This window comes from Ahaetulla prasina, chromosome 15 (genome assembly GCF_028640845.1).
Source record: "Ahaetulla prasina isolate Xishuangbanna chromosome 15, ASM2864084v1, whole genome shotgun sequence".
Lineage (NCBI taxonomy): Eukaryota > Metazoa > Chordata > Lepidosauria > Squamata > Colubridae > Ahaetulla > Ahaetulla prasina.
In genome coordinates, this window is record NC_080553.1 from 16,828,026 (window position 1) to 16,853,416 (window position 25,391).

The 25,391-nt window shown below is 47.1% G+C and overlaps 1 protein-coding gene across 8 annotated transcripts in view; it reads left to right on the top strand.

The window, feature by feature from the left end:
* Positions 1 to 25,391, top strand: part of PITPNM2 (phosphatidylinositol transfer protein membrane associated 2) — a 116,437-nt gene that overhangs the window by 43,942 nt on the left and 47,104 nt on the right. For 7 of the 8 annotated variants that reach the window (XM_058158366.1, XM_058158372.1, XM_058158371.1 and 4 more), the window contains exon 2: positions 11,250 to 11,432. In XM_058158366.1, coding sequence (XP_058014349.1) covers positions 11,355 to 11,432 — 78 coding nt within the window. In that variant the 5' untranslated portion in view covers positions 11,250 to 11,354. Of the gene's footprint in view, positions 1 to 2,623; positions 2,733 to 11,249; positions 11,433 to 25,391 lie in introns of those variants that run through there. The other variant, XM_058158368.1, reaches the window with a different exon arrangement.

A 25,391-nucleotide genomic window follows, 5' to 3' on the forward strand; every position in this document is an offset into this window, starting at 1 on the left:
GAACGCAGGTGTAGCTGCTCCAGGTTTGACCCGACCTGCTAGTATTTTTGGTCTGCTTGTTTCAGAGGTTGTTAAGGCGGGGTTTCCAGGAAAAGTAGACGGCAGAGGAAAAATAGACGGCGGGGGCATTTGTTCTGAGAACAGCGCTAGATGGCCTGGGCTTCATCCAAAGCGCAAATATGGCCTGTGACTCAGTGGGAAACCTCTTTGTATTTTGCCACCCCCTCCCCGTAGTGAAGTTATTTATTTATTTATGGCTTTGTGTTCAGGAGGCTTTGGGCGACCTCCCTCCCTCGCCTGCTCCCTCCCCTGCCTGCCGTGGCTTTCGGTTCTCCCGACAGAAGAATTAATCAAACCGGTTTTCTTCCCGTTATTTATTTCCCTCTCTAAGGACAGGAGTCAGGTTTGCATGCCCAATTAGCAGTCGCCCTTCCGAAAATAAAACCAGCAAGCAGCCACCCCGAGCTGCCAATTTGTTCTCCAAACCGCAGCCCAAGGATGTGACATCTCCCCAATCTCAGCTGGTGTGTGTTTTGGTTCCCTAATGCCCAAAGGCCCGGCGTGGTTTTCGATTTAAATCCATTTTATGTCGACGTAGCGAACGACCTGGGCCGAATTTCGCCCTCCCTCTCCGATAGACGCTCCTGGCTCTGTGCGTGTGTCGCTGGATCTAAATTAAAAACGCGAAACGTAAAGTATAGATAGTCCTCGTCTTACGACCGCAACCGAGCCCAAAATTTCTGTTGTTAAGTGAGAACGTCGGTTGGGTGAGTTTTGCTCCCTTTTACGACCTTCCTCGCCTCAGTTCGTTAAGCGAAACACTGCGGTCGGTAACTTGGCTGTTAAGTGAATCCGGCTTGCTCACCGACCTGACTTGGTCGTAAAAAGGGTGAGACGGCAATGGCCATAAATAGGAAGCATCTGAATTGTGATCATTTACGACCCCGGGGATGCTGGAAAGGTTGTTAACGGCTGTGGTAATTTTGAATGGTCACTAAACGAAGCTTTGTAAGCCATGTTTGGGGGTTTTTTCCCCGATAAATGAAATTCCTTCCCAACTGAGTTGCCACATTTTCTGTGAGGAAACCGTAGCTATGTTTTGGAAGCGAGAGCCTCTAATCCCTCCGCTTCTGTCCCCGTGTTTAATCAGGCAGCTGTTTATTGAACATCCGGGCTCTACATCCAGATATGTCTGACGTAAATTTAGATAATTGATTTAAATGTTGGCAGAATCTCCCGGGAATGCAAACAGAACGAGAACTAGGCGTCCCTTCTGGAAGACGATGCTTCTCAGACTGGAGGCTGGCATGGCTTCGTGCCCAGAGGGTGTCGGTAATCCCCAGTTCCCCAAAATATTTGCATTAAAACCATTAAGAAGCAACTCTGGGAGAGGAATTAAGGTTAGAAGGGAGAGGTAGAAAATTTTTTTTGGGAGAAAACAGACAGAGAATACAGAATAAAGATGTGGAGACTCTAGAAAGAGTGCAGAGAAGAGCAAGAAAGAGGATTAGGGGACTGGAGGCTAAAATATATGAAGAACGGTTGCAGAAATTAGGTATGTCTAGTTTAACAAAAAGAAGGACTAGGGGAGACATGATAGCAGTCTTCCAATATCTCAGGGGTTGCCACAAAGAAGAGGGAGTCGGGCTGTTCTCCAAAGCACCTGAGGGTAGAACAAAAAGCAATGGGTGGAAACTAATCAAGGAGAGAAGCAACTTAGAACTAAGGAGAAATTTCCTGACAGTTAGAACAATCAATAAGTGGAACAACTTGCCTGCAGAAGTTGTGAATGCTCCAACACTGGAAGTTTTTAAGAAAATGTTGGATAGCCATTTGTCTGAAATGGTGTAGGGTTTCCTGCCTCGGCAGGGGGTTAGAGTAGAAGACCTCCAAGGTCCCGTTCAACTCTGTTAGTATGTTATGTTATGTTATGTTATGTTATGGTTGCAGGAACTCGGTATGTCTACTTTAATGAAAAGAAGGACTAGGGAAGACATGATAGCAACCTTCCAATATCTCAGGGGCTGCCACAAAGAAGAGGGAGTCAAGCTATTTTCCAAAGCACCTGAGGGTAGAACAAGAAACAATGGGTGGAAACTGATCAAGGAGAGAAGCAACTTAGAACTAAGGAGGAATTTCCTGACAATGAGAACAATAGATAGAAAGATAGATAGATAGATAGATAGATAGATAGATAGATAGATAGATAGATAGATAGATAGATAGATAGATAGATAGATAGATGGAATGTGTATGTATACACACACACACATATTCCATCTTCCCTTAAACAGTGTGTCTGGGTACAAATATCTCTGTGAATATATATATGTATATACCATATAGATTTGTCCCCATTCCTGCCTATTACAAAGCCGTTTGGGGTAGGTTTGGGAATTAGGCAGTTAAAATAAATTTGCAAGCAAAACTGCAGTGCCCTGCTTTGGTCGATGGAAGGAAGAAGGAAGGAAGGAAGGAAAAGGTGGGACGGAGGATATTGCAAGAAGCTGGACGAAAGAGTATCCCCTTCCAGGCCACACGTCCTGAATTATCCAGGGGAAATTTAGGAATTTCCTGAGAGTGAGCAGAAAAGGATATATATATATATTGCTTTCGTCCTGTGCTTGGAAGCAGATGAATCTGTCGTCGATGGTTTGACAACGTGGGATGAATTGTGTCTCCAAGCTGCTGTTGGTCAGCCAGAGATCTCTTTCTTCCTTGGGGATTCCCAGGTTTGTCCAAACTGCTGGTCACTGCCAGGGGGTGTAAGAGTGAGTGTCTGTGGGCTCCTTTGGCCTGTTTTTGTGTGGGCATCTGCAGATCTCTGGATCCCTGTGGGTTGTAACTGTTCTGTCTTTGGTTAAAATAGTAAAGGGAAAAGGGAATTGGTTGAGCTGAGTAAGGAAGCTAAGTGGAGAATAGGTCCCCTCTGCAGGGAGTACTGCCTTAGCGGTGTTTTTCAACCTTGGCTTCCGTACATAAGGCGGGACTAGAACTCCCCGTCTCCTGGTGATTGGCCCAACGTCACCCGGTTGGCTTCCATGCCTAAGGCGGGACTAGAACTCCCAGTCTCCTGGTGATTGGCCCAAAGGCACCCAGTTAGCTTCCACGCCTAAGGCGGGACTAGAACTCACCGTCTCCTGGTGATTGACCCAAAGTCACCCAGTTGGCTTCCATGTCTAAGGCGGGACTAGAACTCACCGTCTCCTGGTGATTGGCCCAAAGGCACCCAGTTGGCTTCCATGTCTAAGGCGGGACTAGAACTCACCGTCTCCTGGTGATTGGCCCAAAGGCACCCAGTTGGCTTCCATGCCTAAGGCGGGACTAGAACTCACCGTCTCCTGGTGATTGGCCCAAAGTCACCCAGTTGGCTTCCATGTCTAAGGCGGGACTAGAACTCACCGTCTTCTTGTGATTGGCCCAAAGTCACCCAGCCGGCTTTCATGCTTAAGACGGGACTAGAACTCACTGTCTCCTGGTGATTGACCCCAAGTTACCCAGTTGGCTTCCATGCCTAAGGCGGGACTAGAACTCACCGTCTCCTGGTGATTGGCCCAAAGGCACCCAATTGGCTTCCATGCCTAAAGTGGGACTAAAACTCACTGTCTCCTGGTGATTGGCTCAAAGTCACCCAGCCGGCTTTCATGCCTAAGGTGAGACTAGAACTCCCGGTGTCCTGGTTTCTAGCCTAGTGTATTTAATCACTAGAACCAAACTGGTTCTCCAGTTTTCCAAGTGTCTCTCTCTTTTTTTTTTTTTTTTTTTGCATCTGGGCGATGAGCAGAGCTTTTGTGTGGTTGCTGTTGCTGTTGTTGTTGTTGTTGTTTGCTCCATCCCTCGGGGGGATTCCACTTTGGTTTTTGCAATCCGAAAGCATCTTGGCAGCCCATCAATTATTTAGAAGTTATTAGTGGCTGGGTTGCAGCCATTTTCAGGACCGGTTTGCGTTGTGGAAAAACGACGAGGAAGAAGAAGTACACCGCGGAGGGGAAAAAGTGTGAGAAATGGGCAAGATTAGGAAAGCCCCAAGGCTAATTGTTGGAGCATTTGGGGTGGGGTGGGGTGGGGGGCTTCAGCTGCCACGAGACGCCATCTTTCTGTCGTCCCCCCCCCCTAATAATTTCTGAGCGAGCGTGCTGAGAACAATTAAGGTCCTGGATGGGTGCGATATTGCTAATCTCTTCACGTCAGCCATGTGAAAGCATAGATATTAAACATTTAGACCTCTGTCGCGAAATCGGGGCCTTGCCTCAAATCAGCAATCAAAGTACAGTATGTGAGCATTCATTACCCCCTCTGTGATTTAATAACAGGAGTCCCTTTCTTTCTGACAGTTATTTAGGCTAGCAGATAAACCAGTTTTGAAATCGCGGGCCAAGCAATCCAAAACCTACTGACCAAAACAAAAAAAAACAAAAAAACAAAAACAAAAACCCAGTATAATTAAAGGACTCTTTTTCAAGTTTCTAGTCCCTGTGAAACCAACCACTGTCGGTAGATAACTTGTTTATGTTGTGAAGGCCTTCAACCTATCAAAGATAGACCTGGTTATAAAAGACGAGTTGCACGAAAGGGAATTGATTCTAGGCGACTTGAATTGGATTCTGCAAATTTTACTCGTGTAGGATTTGGTTTTTGGTTCTGGGTTTTGTTTCGTTTTTTAATTTTTTGGCAGGTTTGTTCCTTTTGTTCCTTAATGGCCCTTCAGATCCGTCGGCACAACATGAAATAATAACGTTGCCAACTCCTTCGCTTTTAACGGCTAGATTTGTTCACGCTGTTTTCCTGGAAAATGCTTGTGTGTGTGGTTTTACGCCTGTGATTGCTTTTAAGTAGAATTTTAACCCTCAAGGGCTAAAGCAGATGGGCGAATATTTCCCATCTTTTTTGGCATCTCCTAAAATATTTTGCTAGCTCAAACTGCCCAAGGAGCTGCTGATCCAGTTCTACAGAGGAACGATGGAGACTGTCATCTGCACCTCTATAACTGTCTGGTTTGGTTCTGCAACCCAGCAAGACAGACAGAGACTTCAGGGGATAATCAGAACTGCAGAAAAAATAATGGCTACCAACCTGCCTTCCATTGAGGATCTGTATACTGCACAAGTCAAAAAGAGGGCTGTGAAAATATTTACAAATCCCTCACATCCTGGACATAAACTGTTTCAATTCCTACCCTCAAAACGACTCTGCAGAGCACTGCACAACACAACAACTAGACACAAGGAGAGTTTTTTTCCCAAACGCCATCACTCTGCTAAACAACTAATTTCCTCAACACTGTCAAACTATTTACTAAATCTGCACTACTATTAATTTTCTCATCCTTCCTATCACCCATCTCCTTCCACTTATGACTGTATGACTGTAACTTTGTTGCTAGTATCCTTACGATTTATATTGATATTGTTTACTGATTGCTTATTTGTTCCCTATGACTATCATTAAGTGTTGTATCTTATGATTCTTGATGAAGGTATTTTTTCTTTTATGTACACTGAGAGCATCTGCACCAAGACAGATTCCTTGTGTGTCCAATCACACTTGGCCAATAAAAAAATCCTATTCTATTCTATTCCAATGGAATAGAATACTACTCTACTCTACTCTACTCTACTCTACTCTACTCTACTCTACTCTACTCTACTCTATTCTAGATAAAAAATACAACAACCATCAGAAGAATTACTTTATATCAATCAATCAATCAGATTAGAGCTGGAAGGGATCTTTGAGGTCTTCTAGTCCAGCCCCCTGCTCAAGCAGAGGACCCTGTACCATTTCAGACAGGTGGCTGTCCAGTCTCTTCCTGAAAACCTCCAGTGAGGAAGCACCCATAACATCTGGTGGCAAGCTGTTCCACTGGTTGATTGTCCTCACCGTTAGGAAGTTTCTCCTTAATTCCAGATTGCTTCTCGCCTTGATTAGTTTCCATCCGTTGTTTCTTGTCCCGCCCTCTGGTGCTTTGGAGAATGTGTTGACTCTTGCTACTCCTTAACTTTTAATGGCTAGATTAATTCCTGGAAAATGCTTGTACGGTTTTAACGCCTGTGGTTGCTTTCAAGTGGAATTTTGATCCTCAAGGGGCAAAGCAGATGGGTGAATATTTCTCATCCTTTTCGCATCTCCCAAAATATCGTTTGGCCGATGTTGTGGTGCGGAACAAAATAAAAACCCAACAACGATGACTCTAGCTGGAGAAGACCAGAACTACCAAAAAACAAACAAACCCTTATTTGTTTTTTCCTTTCGTTTCAAAAATGATGAATTTTTGTTTACAAATCTTTCAGGGCATATTTGCCATCCCAGGCCCTGGTTTATAACTTTTTTTTCCATTTCTTTTTGCAACTGGGTTTTTTTTGGCGAGTGGGTCTCCATCCTTTGGAGCCAGATTTGATTGTTGGGTGGACCAGTCTTCAAGGCACAGTTTATCTCCTGCAAGATGCTCCTTTGAGATTATGCTGGTATTTATTTTCGGGTGGATCCTCCTCCTTTAAAAACTATTTTCAGCTCTCTCTCTCTCTCTCTCTCTCTCTCTCTCTCTACCTTTTTTCCCTTTCTCTATTTCTCTGTTGTTAATGTATATTTTTAGCCAGGTATTTTTAGATTCCATGGTAGAGGAGCGAGTGTGGGGAGGGCCAGGAGGAGGAAGGAAAATTGGGATTGGAAGACGACCAACTGGGGAGAGAATTGAAGCGTAGAAATGGGTTTTACTGGGGGAAAAAAACAACGGAGGAAGTTGTCAAAAGCTCCTTTGGGGCACAGGAGGCTTTGCGATTCTTTTGCACCTCGTCAGAAGGGTCCAAAATTAGATTCGGCGAGGACGACACATTTGTGGTCTGAAGGGCAGGACAAAGTCAACGTCTCTAAACCTTCTGTGGTTTATCTCTCAGGATTCACGTGTTCCATTTCTCCAGCACTTTTTCCCCCCACGGGGCGTGGGGGGGGTGTTGACAGTTGGAGAGAGGAAAAATAGAGGAGGTGAGAAGGAGAAACCATTCAGGGGGCCAAAGCCCAACAGATAACATAACTCTTATCAATAACAGAGTTGGAAGGGACCTTGGAGGCCTTCTAGTCCAACCCCCTGCTTAGGCAGGAAACCCTACACCATTTCAAACAAATGGCTATCCAACATTCAAGGTATCCAACATTCAAGGATTCAAGGTAAAAGTTCCCCTCGCACATACGTGCTAGTCGTTCCCGACTCTAGGGGGCGGTGCTGGTGGGTTGGGCCCTGACATGTTGCTAGTCTCCACCGTGAGGGCTTTAATGTTTGATTTGTGCCCGATTCTCGGAGCATCTGATCGCTGGTGCATAATGCACAGGCTGCGTTCTCCGGTCTGAAAGCAATTGAAACTTATGTTACAGTGCTAGATATCCGATTGGCCTGGCTCAGAGCTCTGCTTTCTCACTTTCGCCGTCTAATTCCTCAGGGGTGGCACCGAGGTTTGAAAGAAATCCATAATAGCAATGCATTATGAACGCCAAGGCTGGCGGCTCTCTCGGCGTTTACCCAACGCTTTTGGGGTGAGCGGGCGCATTTTGTATTTTGGAGAGCATGTTATTCTTGCAAAACAAAGTCCAGGGCAGCAGGAGCGATTTCTAGATCCCTAGGTCTCCCGGGAAGCAAAATTTCGTAGATCCTTTGGGTTTTTTAAGAAGGCTGAGCTACAAAGCCCTTGAAAATCCAAAGTGGGTTTTTGCAGCGTGGTACGTTAACCTCCCTGTTCGTTCTTTAGTTATTCTCCAAAAGATCTTTCAGCGTCAAAATAGGTAAAGGTAAAGATTCCCCTTGCACATATGTGCTAGTCATTCCTGACTCTAGGGGGCGGTGCTCATCTCCGTTTCAAAGCCGAAGAGCCAGCGCTGTCCGAAGACGTCTCCGTGGTCATGTGGCCGGCATGACTCAACGGCAAAGGCGCACGGAACGCTGTTCCCTTCCCACCAAAGGTGGTCCCTGTTTTTCTACTTGCGTTTTTTACCTGCTTTCGAACTGCTAGGTTGGCAGAAGCTGAGACAAGTCACAGGAGCTCACTCCGTTACGCGGCACTAGGGAATCAAACCGCTGAACTGCCGACTTTTCGATCGACAAGCTCAGCGTCTTAGCCACCGCGCCATTGCGTCCCTATAACCTCGAAATAGGTAGGGCCAAAAGCCTGCCGGGTAGCCGGAGAATGTGCTGAGGAATACCGATTGAGAATCTCATTGTAAAATCACGATTAATCTGTCAGTCAGCCGGAAACAGAATCAGGAAATGGCAATTGTAGGGAGCACAGAATATAACAGCAGGAATATCTAAGCAAGCCGTGCGTTTATAAAGAATATTAAGGCCATATTAAGGCCCCGATATGTCTTGAAACGTTTCACCTCACCCTGCTGGAGTTGTCAAAATCCCCCTTGACTTGCAAGAACTCAAATCACGTTCTGCTTGAGCGGCTTGGCGTGAATAAAAGGGCAGAATTTGCTGGGCTGAAACGGAAAGCTTTTGCAGGCCTTCGCGAAGCCGAGGCGATTGATTGCAAAACGCTTTCACGTTTTGCAAAAAAAAAAAAAAAGTTCCCTTCTGAACTTGCAGGGGGGTTAGCTCAGGGTTGAAATCCAACAGGTTCTGAAGAACCGGCAGCGGAAATTTTGAGTCGTTTGGAGAACCGGTAAATACCACCTCTGGCTGGTCCCAGAATGGGATGGGAATGGAGATTTTGCAATATCTTTCCCCCAGGAGTGGGGGAGGGAATGGGGATTTTGCAGTATCCTTCCCCTGCCACGCCCATCAAGCCACGCCCACAGAACCAGGTGTAAAAAAAAAATTGGACTTCACCATTGGGTTAGTTGAATAATGAGAAGATGGGTAAGGGGACTGCGAGGGGGCCAAATGTCCCTCAATATATCTCCGACTTAAACAGAGAGCATCTCTCCGTTCGTGCTAAGAGTTTTTCTGCCTTGGCTTGTTCCTAAATATTACAGTCCCTCAAGTTTGCGTGAACGAATGTGGCTTATTTTTGAGAAAGCAGAATTACGGAAACGGTGGTTTAGGGTGGCGTCGGAACCCAACTCTCAAGGTTCCCCAAAGATGTAGCCCAGTTCCCAAAAGTTTCCGCCGTACGATCAGGACGCCGTGCAAACGAACGATGCGCTTTCTCGGCAGAGAAGGCTGCGCTGCGCTGCCACGTCGGGTGCTGTTTTGTCACGACTCCCTCAAGCAGCACATCTGTCGTGCTATGTAGCGGCAAGCTGCTTGGAAAGGTGGCCTGTTCTCACCCCCCCCTTGCTCCCCGATTCCAGATGTTAGGAATGGAGGATTGAGGGATAGCCAAAGTCTTTGCAGAGTTGCTGCAGGTGCCCTCGGGAGGGAAATGCCATAAAAATTTCAAGAGAGAGGGCAGAGCAGGGGTTTTCCCCAAGGCATTTCAGCCGGGAGGTTTTTAATGGACTGTGAGAACAACCTTGGCAGACAGGAGGAAGGGCTGCAGCCAAGGTGATGGCCAGAGAAGAGGCTCGCGGAGCCCTCAGAAGGAAAAGGGGCGTGGGAAGCATCTCAGAAAAGACTCTTTGTTAGAGTCCCTGCAAAATAAAGACAGAGAGAAATGTTTCCAGGACTTGCAAGATTCATTTATTATAACCTTTACGGTGAAGGTAAAGTTAGTATTTTACGGTTTGGTTTTCTCGTCTCGACTGCTTGGAAGAGTTCGATAACAGCTAATGTTTTTTTTTTCTCTCCTTTCCCCCCCCCCCAATATCTCAACCACGTGGAAGTGACCCGAAAGGAAATTTGGGGGTGCCTGTCTAAAGCGCGTGTGTCTTTTGCTCAACGGGCAGACTTTCTCCCCGACAAAGGAGGTTGGGATGGGGAGGGGGAGGAGAAACCCGCTTTCGGATGGCGATTTGGTGGATTTCGGGCTCAGGGCTGGCTTTTGCTTCGTGCGCGATCAGGTGTGAAAAAGGATCCAGCATTGGGGATTGTGCTTTTTGCTTTCTTTCCCCAACCAAATAACAGCTTCCAGAGAAAGGACTCCAATTAAGGATTTCTACGGGGTGAAGAAAACCCGGCTGCTCTTTAGGAGGCCTTTTCGCACTTCAGAGGGGCGAGAAGCTGTGAAATTTAATGAGGCCGCCGTATTGATATTCTTTGGAGGGGTCCTTGGTGCCCTCTGAGCTTGGTTGTTTTCTTGCAGACGTTTCGTGACCCAGCTAGGTAACATCATCAGTGCTAGAAGGGAGAGGGGTTTTTGCAAGGAGGAGGAGGAAGAGGAAGAGGAAGAGGAGGAGGATTGTTTGGTCCTTGGTGCCCTCTGAGCTGGCTTGTTTCCTTGCCGGCGTTTCATGACCCTACTGGGTAACATCATCAATGCTAAAAGGGAGAGGGGTTTGCAGACAGGAGGAGAAGGAAAGGGAAAGAGGAGGAGGAGGAGGAGGAGGGCAATGACTGTGGGGCCTGTGGTGCTCTCGGAGCTTGCTTGTTTTCTTGAAGACGTTTCGTGACCCAACTAGGTAACAACATCAGTGCTAGAAAGGAATGGGGTTTTCAGGGAGGGGGAGGGGGAGGAAGAGGAGTACGATGACTGTAGGGTCCTTGATGCTCTCCGAGCTGGGTTGTTTTCTTGCAGATGTTTCATGACCCATCTAGGTAACATCATCAGTGCTAGAAAGGAGGGAGGTTTGCAGAAAGGAGGAGGAGGAGGAGGAGGAAAGGGAAAGTGGAGGTGGAGATGGAAGAGAAAGAGGAGGAGGAAGACCACTACTGTGAGGTCCTTGGTGGTCTCTGATCTTGGCTGCTTCCTTGCAGACGTTTCATAACCCAACGAGGGAACATCATCAGTGCTATAGGGAGTTCGGTGAGCACCAAGGACCCTTCATTTAAGATGCGTTAAATTCTGGGTTAAATTCAGTGGTGGCGTTCGGGCCGGTTCGGGCAAACCGGTAGTGGCGACCTGCGGGTGGATGCTATGCCGTCCTATTGAGCCACGTTTTCTAAGCCGTGCGCATGTGTGCAAGCCGAGCGTGCAAGCAGAGCACATCACATAAGCGGAAGGCTGCGCGCTCACATTTTCGGTGCGCAACGAACCCGTGATAAAATGATGTGAAACCCACCTCCAGTTAAATTAATTCACAGATTAAATCTCTGTTTTTTGTAGGGAACACGAAATTCTATGGGAGGTCAAGAAAGACAGATTTGCTCTTCCCTCCAAGCAGGACCCCATGAAAGCAAACTTTTCCTCCAATCTCTCTCTCTCTCTCTGCTTCGATTGCAGGAAATGCCCGCCTTCGTTGTTGTTGTTGTGGTCGTTTAAGAGGCCTCCAGTGAAGGTCTCCTGGCTCGCCTTCCCGACCGGATCAGAAGGCTGCCGGATTTCAAAATGCTCATAAAAGAATATCGGATTCCTCTCCCCATGAGCGTTGAGGAATATCGGATTGCCCAGCTGTACATGATCCAGGTTGGTGCCTTCCTGTGCTTTCCTAGAAACATAGTAGCAATAATAATAATAATAATAATAATAATAATAATAATAATAATAATAATAATAATAATAATAATAATAATAATAATAATAATAATAATAATAATAATTGTCAGACGGAAAGAATCAGGAGCACAGGTTAAGTTCCACTGGAATCTGATTTATTGCTCATGCGATTAAAAAAATTGCAGTCTGTCTGCCTGTCATCTCTAAATCTCTATCAATCTATCCATCATCTATATTTATTTCTCTGTCTGTCTGTCTGTCTGTCTGTCTGTCTATCTATCTATCTATCTATCTATCTATCTATCTATCTATCTTATCTGTCATCTATATCTCTTTATCTCTATATCAATCTATTCATCTATATTTCTATATCTGTCCATATCTATCTATCTATATCTATCTATCTATCAATCTGTTCTATATCTATCTCTCTGTCTCGGTCTCTCTGTCTCGGTCTCTCTCTCTCTCTCTATCCATCATCTCTCTATCTCTTTATTTCTATCTCTATAAATCTATCCATCATCTATATTTATGTCTGTCTGTCTGTCTGTCTATCTATCTATCTGTCATCTCTATATCTTTTTATCAATCTATTCATCATCTATATTTCTATATCTGTCTATCTATCTATCTATCTATCTATCTATCTATCTATCTATCTATCTATCTATCTATCTATCTATCTATCTCTATATCTCTTTATCTCTAGAGAACTAGAGAACTCTAGTCAACGAATCTAGTCTTAATCTGATTTATTAAGTGGCAGTTAATCTGATTGATTGATTGATTGATTAAGCGCTAGTTAATCTGATTTATTACTCATGCAATAAAGAATTTCAGAAGTCAACTATCGATCAGCACTAAATTGGTGCTAGATAAGAGTTAACGGAATTCAAGAGGGGTTGGACTTTGACTCTCTGTGGGAACGTAACGGTTCCAGGCTAATTCCTTGCTTGGCTCCGCCCCTGTCCTTCTCCTACAAAAATAATAGTAGAATCTGGGAAAGATAGAGATGGAAGGGACCCTTAAGCCCATCTAGTCCAACCCCCCTGTACTGTTCAGGGAAAACAAGGAGACCATTCTTGATAGATGGCCAGCCAGCTTCTTTTCAAAAGACACCAGAGTTGGGATTTGAACCCATCTCCAGAAACCCGCTACACTCGGAGCAAAATGGCTTTTGAGTTCTGCAGAAGCTGTATGGACGTTGGCAGGAATAATCTACTAAATGTGTCAATGGAGAAACAGCCTTAAAACCATCTCTGTTAATCTGAAGCGGTGTAGGGTTTCCTGCCCAAGCAGGGGGTTGGACTAGAAGACCTCCAAGGTCCCTTCCAACTCTCTTATTCTATTTCTAACCTCCCCCACCCCACCTCCCCACAATCTTAGCTGTGGCTTCTTAGCTGCTTCCTCGCTTCCCCTCGGGTTTTTCACCCAAAACTGCTTCGCTTTTGAAAAAAACGGGTGGTGATTGCATCCTCTTCAAATTTAAATTAGATGTTTAAATTAAAAACAGAAAAGAGGAGGAGGAGGAGGAGGAGGTGAAAGCCCCACAAACGATGAAAAATTGAACAGCGGGCTGGCAAAACCCGTCTTTATGAAGAATTTTTTTTAAAAAAACAAACCTCTCTGCATTTTAAACTATGCATTTATTCAAGGACTGTTTTTTTTTCAATGCTTGTCTTGCCGGAGAGAGAGATTGGCCCTGGCTCAGTCGGGTTTGTTCGGCATTTAAAAATTCAACTTTATAGATCCCAGCCGCTATTTTTTTTAAAAAACAAAACAAAACACGATTTTGCTCCTCTCGGTTTTGCCCGTGTGTGTTTCTTTCTCTCTTCTTTCTCTGTGTGTGTCCCTTGGCTCAAGGAAATTTTAAGTTTTGCTGGCTTGCAAGATAGTATGGACTCTGCCGACAAGGGAGCGTTACGATTTTAATTCTTCTCGCTTGCATCACCGTCTTTGACCCTGTTCCATGGGTCTCTAATGCCCACTTGGAAAAAAAGATAGAAGTGGTGTTGAATGGCCCCGATTTGTCCAGGGTCAAGACAGGCGAGCGGAGGAAACAGAAACCTTAAGAAATGCTGCAACTTTGTTTTATTGCTTGTAATAAGGGAAAGCCTGTAATAACAGAGGAGAATATTTGTAGCTCAGGATTGAAATGAAGGGCGCTCGGTGCTCTCTGAGCTTGGTGGGTTTCTGGCAGACATTTCGTGACCCAGGTAGGTAGTATCATCAGTGTTTGTAGGGTGTCAGGTTTGCAGGGAGCGGTGGGGAGGGGGGAGGAAGAGGAGGATTATTATAATTGGTGCGGTCCTTGATGCTCTCTGAGCTGGCTTGTTTTCTTGCAGAGGTTTCGTGACCCAGCTAGGTAACATCATCAGTGCTAGAAGGGAGAGGGGTTTGTAGAGAGGAGGAGAAGGAAAGAGGAAAGAGGAGGAGGAGGAGGGCAATGACTGCGGGGCCCTTGGTGCTCTCTGAACTTGGGGGTTTTTCTTGCAGACGTTTCATGACCCAACTAGATAACGTTATCAGTGTTTCTAGGGAATGAGGAGGAGGAGACAGGCAGATACTAAATGTCGTGTCCCACTCCTCCGCTGACGGCCGGGTCAGGGAAATCCGAATCAGGCGTGCCTCTGCAGCTCTGCCAATGTCCTAGCAAAGTCCTCAAGGCAGGCAGGAGACCAGAAAGTGACTTCAGCAAGATAAGGTAGACTTTGCCTGACTCAGAGAATGCCAGAAAGCAGATCCTTTATACAGGCCATGGGGTGTGGCTCCATGACTCAGCACTTATCCAGGCCTGCCTCTCCCTTCCTTCTGACGCCGCCGCCTATCAATTCTTCTGAAGCGAGGGTCACTCCAGTCGGCAGCTGTTGGTAATAAACCTCCCTCAGGCTCACATGCTGTGGGGGAGGGGGAGGGGTCTAGTTGCTCCGTTTGCCTGGGCATGGAGCCAGGGCTGGGGCCGGGAGGTGCCCCCTCCTCCTCAGCCTGTCTGGGCATGGAGCCAGGGCTGGGGCCGGGAGGCATACTAGGACATTCTTCAGCGTTCGGAAGCAGATAAGAAGACCCCGGCTGCGGTGAGAGCGGGCAAGACACAACACTAAAGAGCATCAAGACAGGGAAAGCTTTAGTTTCTTTCCTGTTTTCTGCAGCTGATCTCATGTGCTGCTACCAGTCTATGCTACCCCTTCCAGAGTCATCCCCCTGTCCCTCTTCTACACCCAGCTTCTTTCAGACACCTATCCTATTCTGGGGAAGGGAAGCTATTGTTAGATTAGCCCACTACCACTAAGGCATTTGTTGAGCACTTTGCGAGCAACTCCTCCCTGGATTAGAACGCACGACAGCTGCAGCCTTTAGAGACCATGGGTGCCCTTTCCCTCTTCAGATTTAAGAGAAAAGAAATTCGGGGATAGGGCAGGATTTTATTTATTTTATTTTGTTTATGAAATATATTTGCTGCCCATCTCTCTATCCAGAGAGATAGCAGCTTTTCTTGGACAGACGTGGAATGAATTATCTGGTTTGTTCTCTTTCTCCTCCAGAATTCCCCTGGAGTGGACGGGGTGGGTGTGGGTGGGGTGGGGGCTGGCTATTCCTTCCCCACACCAGCCCACCCACTCAGGGGTTGTGGGGGTTTTATTTCTGTCTTGGCAACCTGCCCTATAGATAATTGGCCCGTCAGGAGGGCGCGGCTAAGAGTTTCCATCAATTAGTATTCGTTTCACATTAATGTACTCTGGGCTCGATTGCCGATCAGCAAATCCGGCTTCGTATTTGTGTTCGCTCCTGATTAGATTTTTTAGGGACCGCCATTCAGCTCCACCCTTTTCCTATCAGATGTCTTTTTTCCCCGCGGGAAGAGAAATTGTCGCGAACAGCTTTGCAGGTTGCTCTTTGGGTCGCCAAGGAAATTGTGCGTACTCACGCGCTGCAGATCGGCGTTTGTCAAAGTTGGTCACTTTTAAGACAGGTGGATTCCAACTCCCAGAATCCCCCAGCCCTTTCTCAAACTGCCAACTTTAAGATGGGTGGACTTCAACCCCCAGAATTCCTCACTCTATTCTCAAAGTTGACCACTTTAAGACAGATGGACTCGTAACGCCCAGAATCCCCCAGCCCTTTTTCAAAAGTCCGCCACTTTAAGACAGAGTGGACTTCATCGCCCAGAATTTCTTAGCCCAGCCATGCTGGGAGGTGAAGTCCATCAATGCCCGCCTGGGGGAATTCTGGGAGTTGAAGTCCACGCGTCTTCAAGTGTCTCAACTTTGAGACACACCCTTGTCCGTTGTTCACAAGTTCTCCATCCATCCGATCGCCCGTTTGAGCAAAAGATGAAAAATGCTTGCTTGTCTTCTTCGTAGAGGGGAAACCCTATTCCTCCCGGGGTCGCCAAAAATCCGACCGACACGTTTTATTAAAAGCCAGATGCTTTTATGTGCTACACTGAACTATAAAGGCAGATGACGGAGAGGCAGGACCTCCGTGGAGAAAACGCCAAGCTGCCGTGCGGATCCTATCTTCCTCCCAATTGGCTTTGTGTCTTCACACCCTTTAGAAAAAGGTCCACGCTCAGCTGTATCTGCCGGCAACATCCTTATCGGAAGGTGTTGCACGATGTGCTGATGGGTTGTTGTTGTTTTTTTGCAAACTGGCGTGTCAGCTTCTGTAGTCCAGATTCCTTGGAGAGAAATCACGAGGGTCTTTTTGTCGCTGGAGAAAGAAATGTCATCCGGTGGTCTTCTCAAGGCTCCTTGCATTGTTGAAGACTCTAGAGCAGGGGTCTCCAACCTTGGTCCCTTTAAGACTTGTGGACTTCAACTCCCAGAGCTTTGCTGGCTGAGGGACTCTGGGAGTTGAAGTCCACAAGTCTTAAAGGGACCAAGGTTGGAGACCCCTGGAATAAAACAGTGATGGCTAACCTTTTTGCAAGTTGTAGGTGCTCCATCACTGGAGGTTTTTAAGAAGAGATTGGACAGCCCTTTGTCTGAAATGTTATAAGGTTTCCTGCCTGGGCAGGGGGTTGGGCTCCAAGGTCCCTTTCCACTCCATTATCCTGTACGTCCTTCGAAGCAGCAAGTCAATCTGAGCCAAGATCATCTGTCTGTAGATTTGTCATCTTCCCCTAAAGGTAAAGGTTTCCCCTTGCACATATGTGCTAGCCATTCCCGACTCTAGGGGGCGGTGATCATCTCTGTTTCAAAGCCGAAGAGCCAGCGCTGTCCGAAGACGTCTCCGTGGTCATGTGGACGGCATGACTCAATGCCAAAGGCGCACGGAACGCTGTTCCCTTCCCACCAAAGGTCTCCCCTATTTTTCTACTTGCGTTTTTTTAACCTGCTTTCGAACTGCTAGGTTGGCAGAAGCTGGGACAAGTCACGGGAGCTCACCCCGTTACGCAGCTCTAGGGATTCGAACAGTTGAGCTGCCGACCTTTCGATCGACAAGCTCAGCGTCTTAGCCACTGAGCCATCGCGTCCCCTCATCTTCCCCTAGATGAGACTAAACCCTGGTTAATTCTCCAGGAGGTCCAACTCATTGGACGTGTCTCCGATGGAAGTGGACGAGGAAGGAAGATGACCATAATCTGGACTCGTGACGCATTTCAGACGATTTGGAAAGTCTTATTTATCCCCAGAGAAGAAAAAAAAAAGCCAGAGTCACTTGAAATGGCACCATCAGGCTTCCTGCGACTTTGCCTGTGTCTCGTTTTTGCAAAATAAAAAGAAAAGAAAAGAAAAGAGATTGCTTCTTTTGGGAGCGACGATCATTCGTAAAGCTCATTCCCCTTGCGACGCCGAACGGGGGTGTTTCCTTCGCTCTGATCCAAGAAGCCATTGATCTTTTTGGTGCGCTCAACCATCTGCAGAAGGCGCATTTTTCTCTTCCGTTTTTTGCGAAAGCGGCTGGCAGGGGATAAATAATTGAAACAATTCATCTTTATTTTTATTTAATTTAATTTTTGCAAAGATTCGGGTACGTGGCAGAGATTCTGGAGAATCTTCCTCCTTGTTTATTTATTTATTTTAAAAAGTTCTCTCTCTCTCTCTCTTTTTTTTAATGATTACGAAAAGAGATTTGATTGTGAGCGTCTTCCAGGTGTCTGTAGCCAGGGTAGAAGTCCTATTTTTGAACACTTTAGTGCTTTATTAACTTCAAGAGGGACCCAAGGACGAACTACACAGTACAGTCGGGGGTCAGGAGAACCAAGATGCTTTTAAAAATTAAGATAAAGGTGAAAGCACATGCATGCTAGTCGTTCCCGACTCTAGGGGGCGCTGCTCATCTCCGTTTCAAAGCCGAAGAGCCAGTGCTGTCCGAAGACGTCTCTGTGGTCATGTGGCCGGCATGACTCAACGCCAAAGGCGCACGGAACGCTGTTCCCTTCCCACCAAAGGCGGTCCCTATTTTTCTACTTGCATTGTTTTACCTGCTTTCGAACTGCTAGGTTGGCAGAAGCTGGGACAAGTCACGGGAGCTCACCCCGTTGCACGGCACTAGGGATTCGAACCGCTGAACTGCCGACCTTTCGATCGACAAGCTCAGTGTCTTAGCCACTGAGCCACCACATCCCTTAAAAATTATAACGTTGTTAATAAGAGAAAAACTTCTTGAAAGGCAGTTCATCTAGTCAAAAAATGGAAGGGGGGGGAGAAATTCGGTCCTCATTTCTCAGTTGTCTCTTTCAAATTCTTCATTTATTTACAAAAAAAAAAAAAAATCCCTGAAAAATTGTGTCTTTAGAAGATCTTGTAGCAAGGTAAGCAAACAGGAGGCATCAGGGAATCTGTTTTTTTTTTTTTTTTTGTTCCTAATTAGAATTTCAAGATTTACCAACTGTACTTCAGCACAAAATACCAGCACAAGGCAAATTTCCAGGTAGTCCTCGACTTAACGACCGCAATTCAGCCCATCATTTATGTTGCTACGCGAGACATTTGTTTGGTGAACTTTGCCCCCACCTTACGACCCCTCTTGCCACCGTTGTAAAGTGAATCACTTCAGCTGTTAAATTTGTCACACGGTTGTTAAGTGAATCCAGCTTTTTCCATGGACTTTTCTGCGAAATGGCACAGCAGCCAAAGACGGATGCACACTCCAGGCTTATTTCTCTCAAGGCTGTATCCCAGGGTTACCTACAGCAGCCGAAAGGGAATGACCTCTACAACCTGCAAAATTGCTCCGTTGGGCGAATGTGATTGATGACACACCAGGGGGGTGCGGGGGGGAAACAGGGTCATGATTGGAGTGTAAATTACATAGGACCAGAGCTGGCTTCACTTGGGAACGTGTGGACATGAAGCTCCTAATAAATAACTGGATTTCTTTTGAAGCTTGGCTCGAGGCTTTTAATTAGGGCATCTGTTGTCCGAACCCTGACATCTTGCATTGGCCAGAATCCCCTCAAACTGTGAGAGGGCCCCCCCTGTAAATGTAATAAGCAAATAAAATTTAAATTCTTCCCCGTCCTGACCACCCATCTTGAAGCCTGTCAGAACAGTTTGCAGCTTCCCGGGGAAATCCGATCCAAGCTTTCTCCAACTAGGACATCAATTAATGCCTGTTGAAAGCTCGCTGTTTATCTATGTTTTTGGAGAAACGCAGCCAAGTCTGTCCAAATGGCTTCCCATAATAAGGGCTGGGGGAAGGAAAAAAAAAATTATCTCTCTTGTCCTCGTAAGGTTGTCCTGATGACTCGTAGGGATCTCAAAGCCATCTGCTCTGAGCTTCCCCGCAAGGCGGTCCTCTTAAGAGGTATCCTTGTCTACAAGCCACTCTGCCTCACCGCTTCCTCAGACCTGCCGGGTTGGTCGTCCACTGCAGATGATTTCCACTGGCCGCGCTTGACCCAGGCCATCTGCCCGCTCTTCTGAGAAGGAAGGCTGGAAGGACAATCATACCTACTAAAGGTTAGAAGCGTCGCACGACAGCTGCGCTTCTCAGAAACTTTCCATGACGGTCGGGAGAGGGGGACCAAAACAATTCCGTGGGCCGACCTGACCACCAATGATGGAGCACAAAACAGATTCCAGGTTGAAATTTAGAGACTTGGTTGGCGTCTGAGTAATATTTGTGTTGTCCCTTTACCTCTCGACGTCTCTGAGATCCTGTTCGGTTTTAAAAATTATGAATCGTTCGTATTCCACACTTTCTATCCTGGTCTACTAGGACCATGATAAAGGTTTGAGTGATGGTGTCAGGGTTCCAAGTAACGCACCGGTTATTGATACTACAATCTCTTGAACAGGGGTCTCTAACCTTGGTCCCTTTAAGACTTGTGGACTTCAACTCCTAGAGTCCCTCAGCCAGCAAAGCTGGCTGAGGAACTCTGGGACTTGATGTCCACAAGTCTTAAAGGGACCAACGTTGGAGACCCCTGCTCTAGAAAGCCACTCTGTCCAAAGTTTGCTATTTCACCCCCTGGTTATGGACTTTCCTGGGAGCGTTGCCTCCTGTTTGTGTTATTGCCAGGTTGAGTATATATCACACACCCTTAGAACAGCCTTCCCTCTTTCTGATTTCTGGATACGTCGGGCTTCAATTCCTATCTTCTCCAGAGCAGCCCTCTTAAGCTGGAGACGCCGGTCATGTTTTCCTTGAAATTACGCAAATTATTATTATAATAATAATATCAGAGTTGGAAGGGACCTTGGAGGTCTTCTAGTCCAACCCTCTGCCCAGGCAGGAAACCCTACACCATCTCAAACAGATGGTTATCCAACATTTTCTTAAAAATTTCCAGTGTTGGAGCATTCACAACTTCTGCAGGCAAGTTGTTCCACTGATTAATTGTTCTAACTGTCAGGAAATTTCTCCTTAGTTCTAGGTTGCTTCTCTCCTTGATTAGTTTCCACCCGTTGCTTCTTGTTCTTCCCTCAGGTGCTTTGGAGAAGAGTTTGGAGAATAGTTGAGAATATTTCTCAACATCCATCTTATACTTTTAAACGTAGCTAGGACGCTTTCTGCTTTGTGAGCACGAGTCTTTGTTTTTATCCAAGGGAATGCGCCAGGCGCAATAAATCCATAGTTCCTGTTTGTCAAAAGATGGCGTTCTATCCAGAACAGTCTGTGCAAGCTTTTGTTCTCTCCAAATTGGATCTACTTTGTTCTAATCCTTCTCTTCACTTCAGACCCACCACATCTTCATAGCTGAGTGTCTGAGGCAGGCCCAGGTTTGGTCCATGGCAGGGGTGAAATGCTACTGGTTTGCACCAGTTCAGGGGAACCGGTAGTAAAAAAAAAAGGAAATCCTGCTTTCTAGTGAATCTAAATCGTGCGGCACAGCTGTTTTCCCCCCCTTGCTGTTCTGCTTACCTTGTTAAGCCTCCTTTTTCCACACGAAGCATGCGTTTGGTGTGAACTGTTCATACACAGGCAGCGAACCTTCAAAGAGCCCAGAGGGTTGCAGGATTCAGATGGCTGCATTTTAATCTCTCCCCAGCCTTCTCGTGATTTACATCCGAGAGAGCAAAAAAAAAACAACGATTTGTCAGAAGAAAGAGTACGTGAGCACTCTTTAGGAAGTCTCACACGAACACCCAAGAAATGAGATGCTGGGGCGGAGGCTGTCGCGTTCTTCTCAAAACGACAGCCGTCTTTGGATGATCCTGAGATCAGTCACATCCCGCAGAGCAGGTATTGTGCCTCGTCCGCTTTCCCCGCAGCTGGGCCCATCTTATCTGCTTCCGAACACTGAGGAATGTCCTAGCATGCCTCCTGGCCCCAGCCCTGGCTCCATGCCCAGACAGGCCGAGGAGGAAGAAGTGCCTCCAGCCCCCAACTCTGGCTCCATGCCCAGGCAAACGGAGCAACTAGACCCCTCCCCTCCCCCACAGCATGTGAGCCTGAGGAAGGTCAATTACCAACAGCTGCAGACTGGAGTGACCCTCGCTTCAGAAGAATTGATAGGCGGCAGCGTCAGAAGGAAGGGAGGGGCAGGCCTGGATAAGTGCTGAGTCATGGAGCCACACCCCATGGCCTATATAAAGGACCTGCTTTCTGGCATTCTCTGAGTCAGGCAAAGTCTACCTTATCTTGCTGAAGTCACTTTCTGGTCTCCTGCCTGCCTTGAGAACTTTGCTAGGACTTTGGCAGAGCTGCAGAGGCACGCCTGATTCGGATTTCCCTGACCCGGCCGTCAGTGGGACACGACAGCAGGCGGGCTTCAAAGATTCCTGGTCTTCGCCCGTAGATTTGACTCAAACCCGACGGTGCCGCGGGAGGAGTTGCTTCGAATGAATGAAATGTCAGCCGACGGAGACGGTACAAATGCTCTGATGACGCATCCCATTGTGGAGAGGCAGATGGAGATGTCAAGGTAGAACCCTCTGCAAGAAACACAGGGCCATGTTTTTGGGGATCCTGTCCAGAGGTGGGTTTCAGCAGGTTTTGACCAGTTCTGGAGAACCGGTAGCAGAAATTTGGAGTAGTTCGGAGATCGGGTAGTAAAAATTCTGACTGGCCCCACTCCCATCTATTCTCTGCCTCCCGAGTCCCAGCTGATCGGGAGGAAATGGGGATTTTGCAGTAACCTTCCCCTGGAGTGGGGTGGGAATAGAGATTTTACACTATCCTTCCCCTGCCACGCCCACTGAGCGATGCCACACCCACCAAGCCACGCCCACAGAACCGGTAGTAAAAAAAATTGAAACCGGTGTGGAGATTCCTGGGAGGAGCAAGGTGGGCGGGGTCAGCCGGTCCTTAGCGAACCAGATTAAAATTAACATCCGGTTTGCCCGAACCAGCCGAATCCCATCCCTGCTCTTATCCGATCACTCCAAGGCAGCATCTCTTTCTCCCCAAGTTCCTAATCATGTCCCATCATCACACACTGAATGGAGAAAGACTCAAAAAATGGCAAGTAAGGAAACCCCAGGCACAATACCGTTGCAAGGAGAAGCAGAAAGGGAGAGAAACCAACGCGGTCTTCCCTTTAATTTTACCGATGACCTTTTTTTTTGGGGGGGGGAGGGATGTGGTGGCTCAGAGTCTAAGAAACTGAGCTTGTCGATCAAAAAGTCGGCAGTTCAGCGGTTCGAATCCCTAGGGCTGCCGTGTCACGGGGTGAGCTCCCATTACTCGTCCCAGCTTCTGCCAACCTAGCAGTTCGAAAGCAGGTAAAAAATGCAAATAGGAAAATAGGGACCACCTTTGGTGGGAAGGGAAAAGCGTTCCGTGCGCCTTTGGCATTGAGTCATGCCGGCCACATGACCACGGAGACGTCTTCGGACAGCGCTGGCTCTTTGGCTTTGAAACGGAGATGAGCACCGCCCCCCTAGAATCGGGAACGACTAGCACGTATGTGCGAGGGAAACTTTTAGCTTTATATCTTTTTTATCAGTCTTTTGGCATTTCATTTAACTCCACAAATCTTTACCTTTTTTAAAAAAAAATTATCTGAGGCAGGAGTGGCGTGGCCAAAAAAAAAATGTTAAGCTGAAGAGAATCCGTCTTGCAAATTGTAATCTATTGATTGATCGATTCAGGTCGTTCATGGTGCACAAACAACAGCAACCTCCGTGTTTACCTAGAGATCTCGGGCTGTCGAGCATCTTCAGCGGCGGGCGATTCTGTCAGAAACCGTTAGTAGCAGGGTGTCGCCTTTAGGCGTTTCCTTAATTACCACTCTTCGGCTAAAAGCAGCTTTCATCCCCAGCTAGGTGTGTCTGACATGTTTCCAGTCCTTTGTGCTTTGTGAGATGCTAGACTTCACAAATCTTGCCTCTGTCACACGCGGATCCTGGACTCTGATGTTTCTCCTGGCTGGTCGCTGCTCTGTTTCGTTGCAAGGGGCAGAGCCAGTTTTTCAAGCTGGAAACAAAACCTGCAATATTATTTCGTCTTCTCGTTTGCTTCCAGGCTTCTCTGGAGTAAGGATGTGTGGATCCAGCCCCACCCATCCCATAAGCTTGTGATGTCTAAGCCTCCGCTGTGATTTGAGTGGAGGCTGTTGTTTGTTTAGGCAAATTGGGAGCTCGTAGTTCTCGACATGCAACCGTTCTTTGTGCGACCGTTCAAAGTTACGACGGCAGAGAGAAAAAAGCAACTTACGACCATTTTTCAACACTTCAGAACCGTTGCAGGGTTGGAAAAGAGACCTCAGTGGGGCGGGGGGGGGCAAGGAGAGGATGGTCCCACCCGTGGGACTCCCAATTGTGTAGTTTCACTTGGCACGCCTCCGCCGAAACCTTGTTCTCGGTAACGCGTGCGAATCGATCGATCCCGCGGCGTGGTTTCTCGCACGCTGTCAACCTGCTCACTTACACTGCAATTACAGTGACGGTAAAAACGATAGCACAGGAGAGGAACCGGCCTTGGTTTTTAGAAAGGGGAGCTGGGTAGGAAAGCGGAAGTTTTAACAATACGGCAATGCTTGTAGTTGAACAGGGAGGTAGAATTTGTTTTTTTTAACGGTTGTTGGGCTGGGTGTGTTCTATACACTTCTCCGGCTGGGATTTGTGGTTCGTGATGACGTCTTGGGGTTCTTGAAGAGTGGATCCCCAGAGCTTTCTTGCATTAAAGGTTTAGATCAGGGATGTCAAATTCAAGGGCCGAGGGCCGGATCTATCCGGGATGCCTAGATCTGGCCCGCAGGCCCACCCTGGAAACAGCGAAGGACCAGCCTCCACCAGTCAAAACGGAGCCTGGAAAGGCTGCGCGCAGCCTCCACGACAGAGGCGGGTTTCAGCAGGTTCTGACCAGTTCTGGAGAACCGGTAGCGGAAACTTTGAGTAGTTCGGAGAACCGGTAGTCTGACTGGCCCCGTCCCCATCTATTCTCTGCCTCCCGAGTCTCAGCTGATTGGGAGGAAATGGGGATTTGGCAGTAACCTTCCCCTGGAGATGGGAATGGAGATTTTGCAGTATCCTTCTCCCAGGAGTGGGAGGGAATGGGGATTTTGCAGTATCCTTCCCCTGGAGTGGGGAGGGAATGGAGATTTTGCAGTATCCTTCCCCTGGAGTGAGGAGGGAATGGAGAAGAGGGGGTCAACTTATTCTCCAAAGCACCCGAAGGCAGGAGAAGAAGCGAAGGATGGAAACTCGTCAAGGAGAGAAACAACTGAGAACTAAGGAGGAACTTCCTGACAGTGAGAACAATCAACCAGTGGAACTCCTTGCCTCCAGAAGTGGTGGGTGCTCCATCGCTGGAGGTTTTTAAGAAGAGATAGGAAAGCCATTTGCTCTGAACTTCGTATAAGGCTTCCTGCTTGAGCAAGGGGCTGAACTAGAAGACCTTCAGGGTCCCATCACCAATCTCTTTGCACTCATGACTGTATGACTGTAACTTTGTCGCTGGCAATCCTTATGGTTTATATTGATATATTGACCATCAATTGTGTTGTAAATGTTGTATCTTGATGAACGTATCTTTTCTTTTATGTACACTGAGAGCATCTGCACCAAAGACAAATTCCTTGTGTGTCCAATCACACTTGGCCAATAAAAAAAATTCTATTCTATTTCCAACTCTGCTATTTATCCTGGAAGCCAACCTGGGTGTTGGAACCGTCCCTCCTGCCGTCTTCCGAAAGGTCACTCCCGTTTCCCTCTTTTGACCTGTGAACCAGCTGTTCTTCGCATCCGGTTATTTCGGGCTGTGCCCAACAGATGACCTACCGATCGCTTGCTTAACATCTATTGGGGTGGCTCTTTCTATAACAGCAAGGCTGAATCCTGCCTTGCTTGATTTCGCTTTGCCCGCAGATGGATTTCCATAAAAGCTTTTTAAGTGGCTGTAATTCTTCCCACCATCATGAGGTCTCTTGCCTCCCTGGGTTTTTGTTGTGAGTCACTTAATGTTGTTGCTTTAGCCCGAGTCCCCGTTTGGCCTGGAAATCTAGCATTAGAGAAAGGGGAGCATCTAGGTTGTGAGATGCTGGAGGCCACCAGAGTGGGGGGGGGCTTCAATTTCTCCCTTTCCTACCTACGAAAA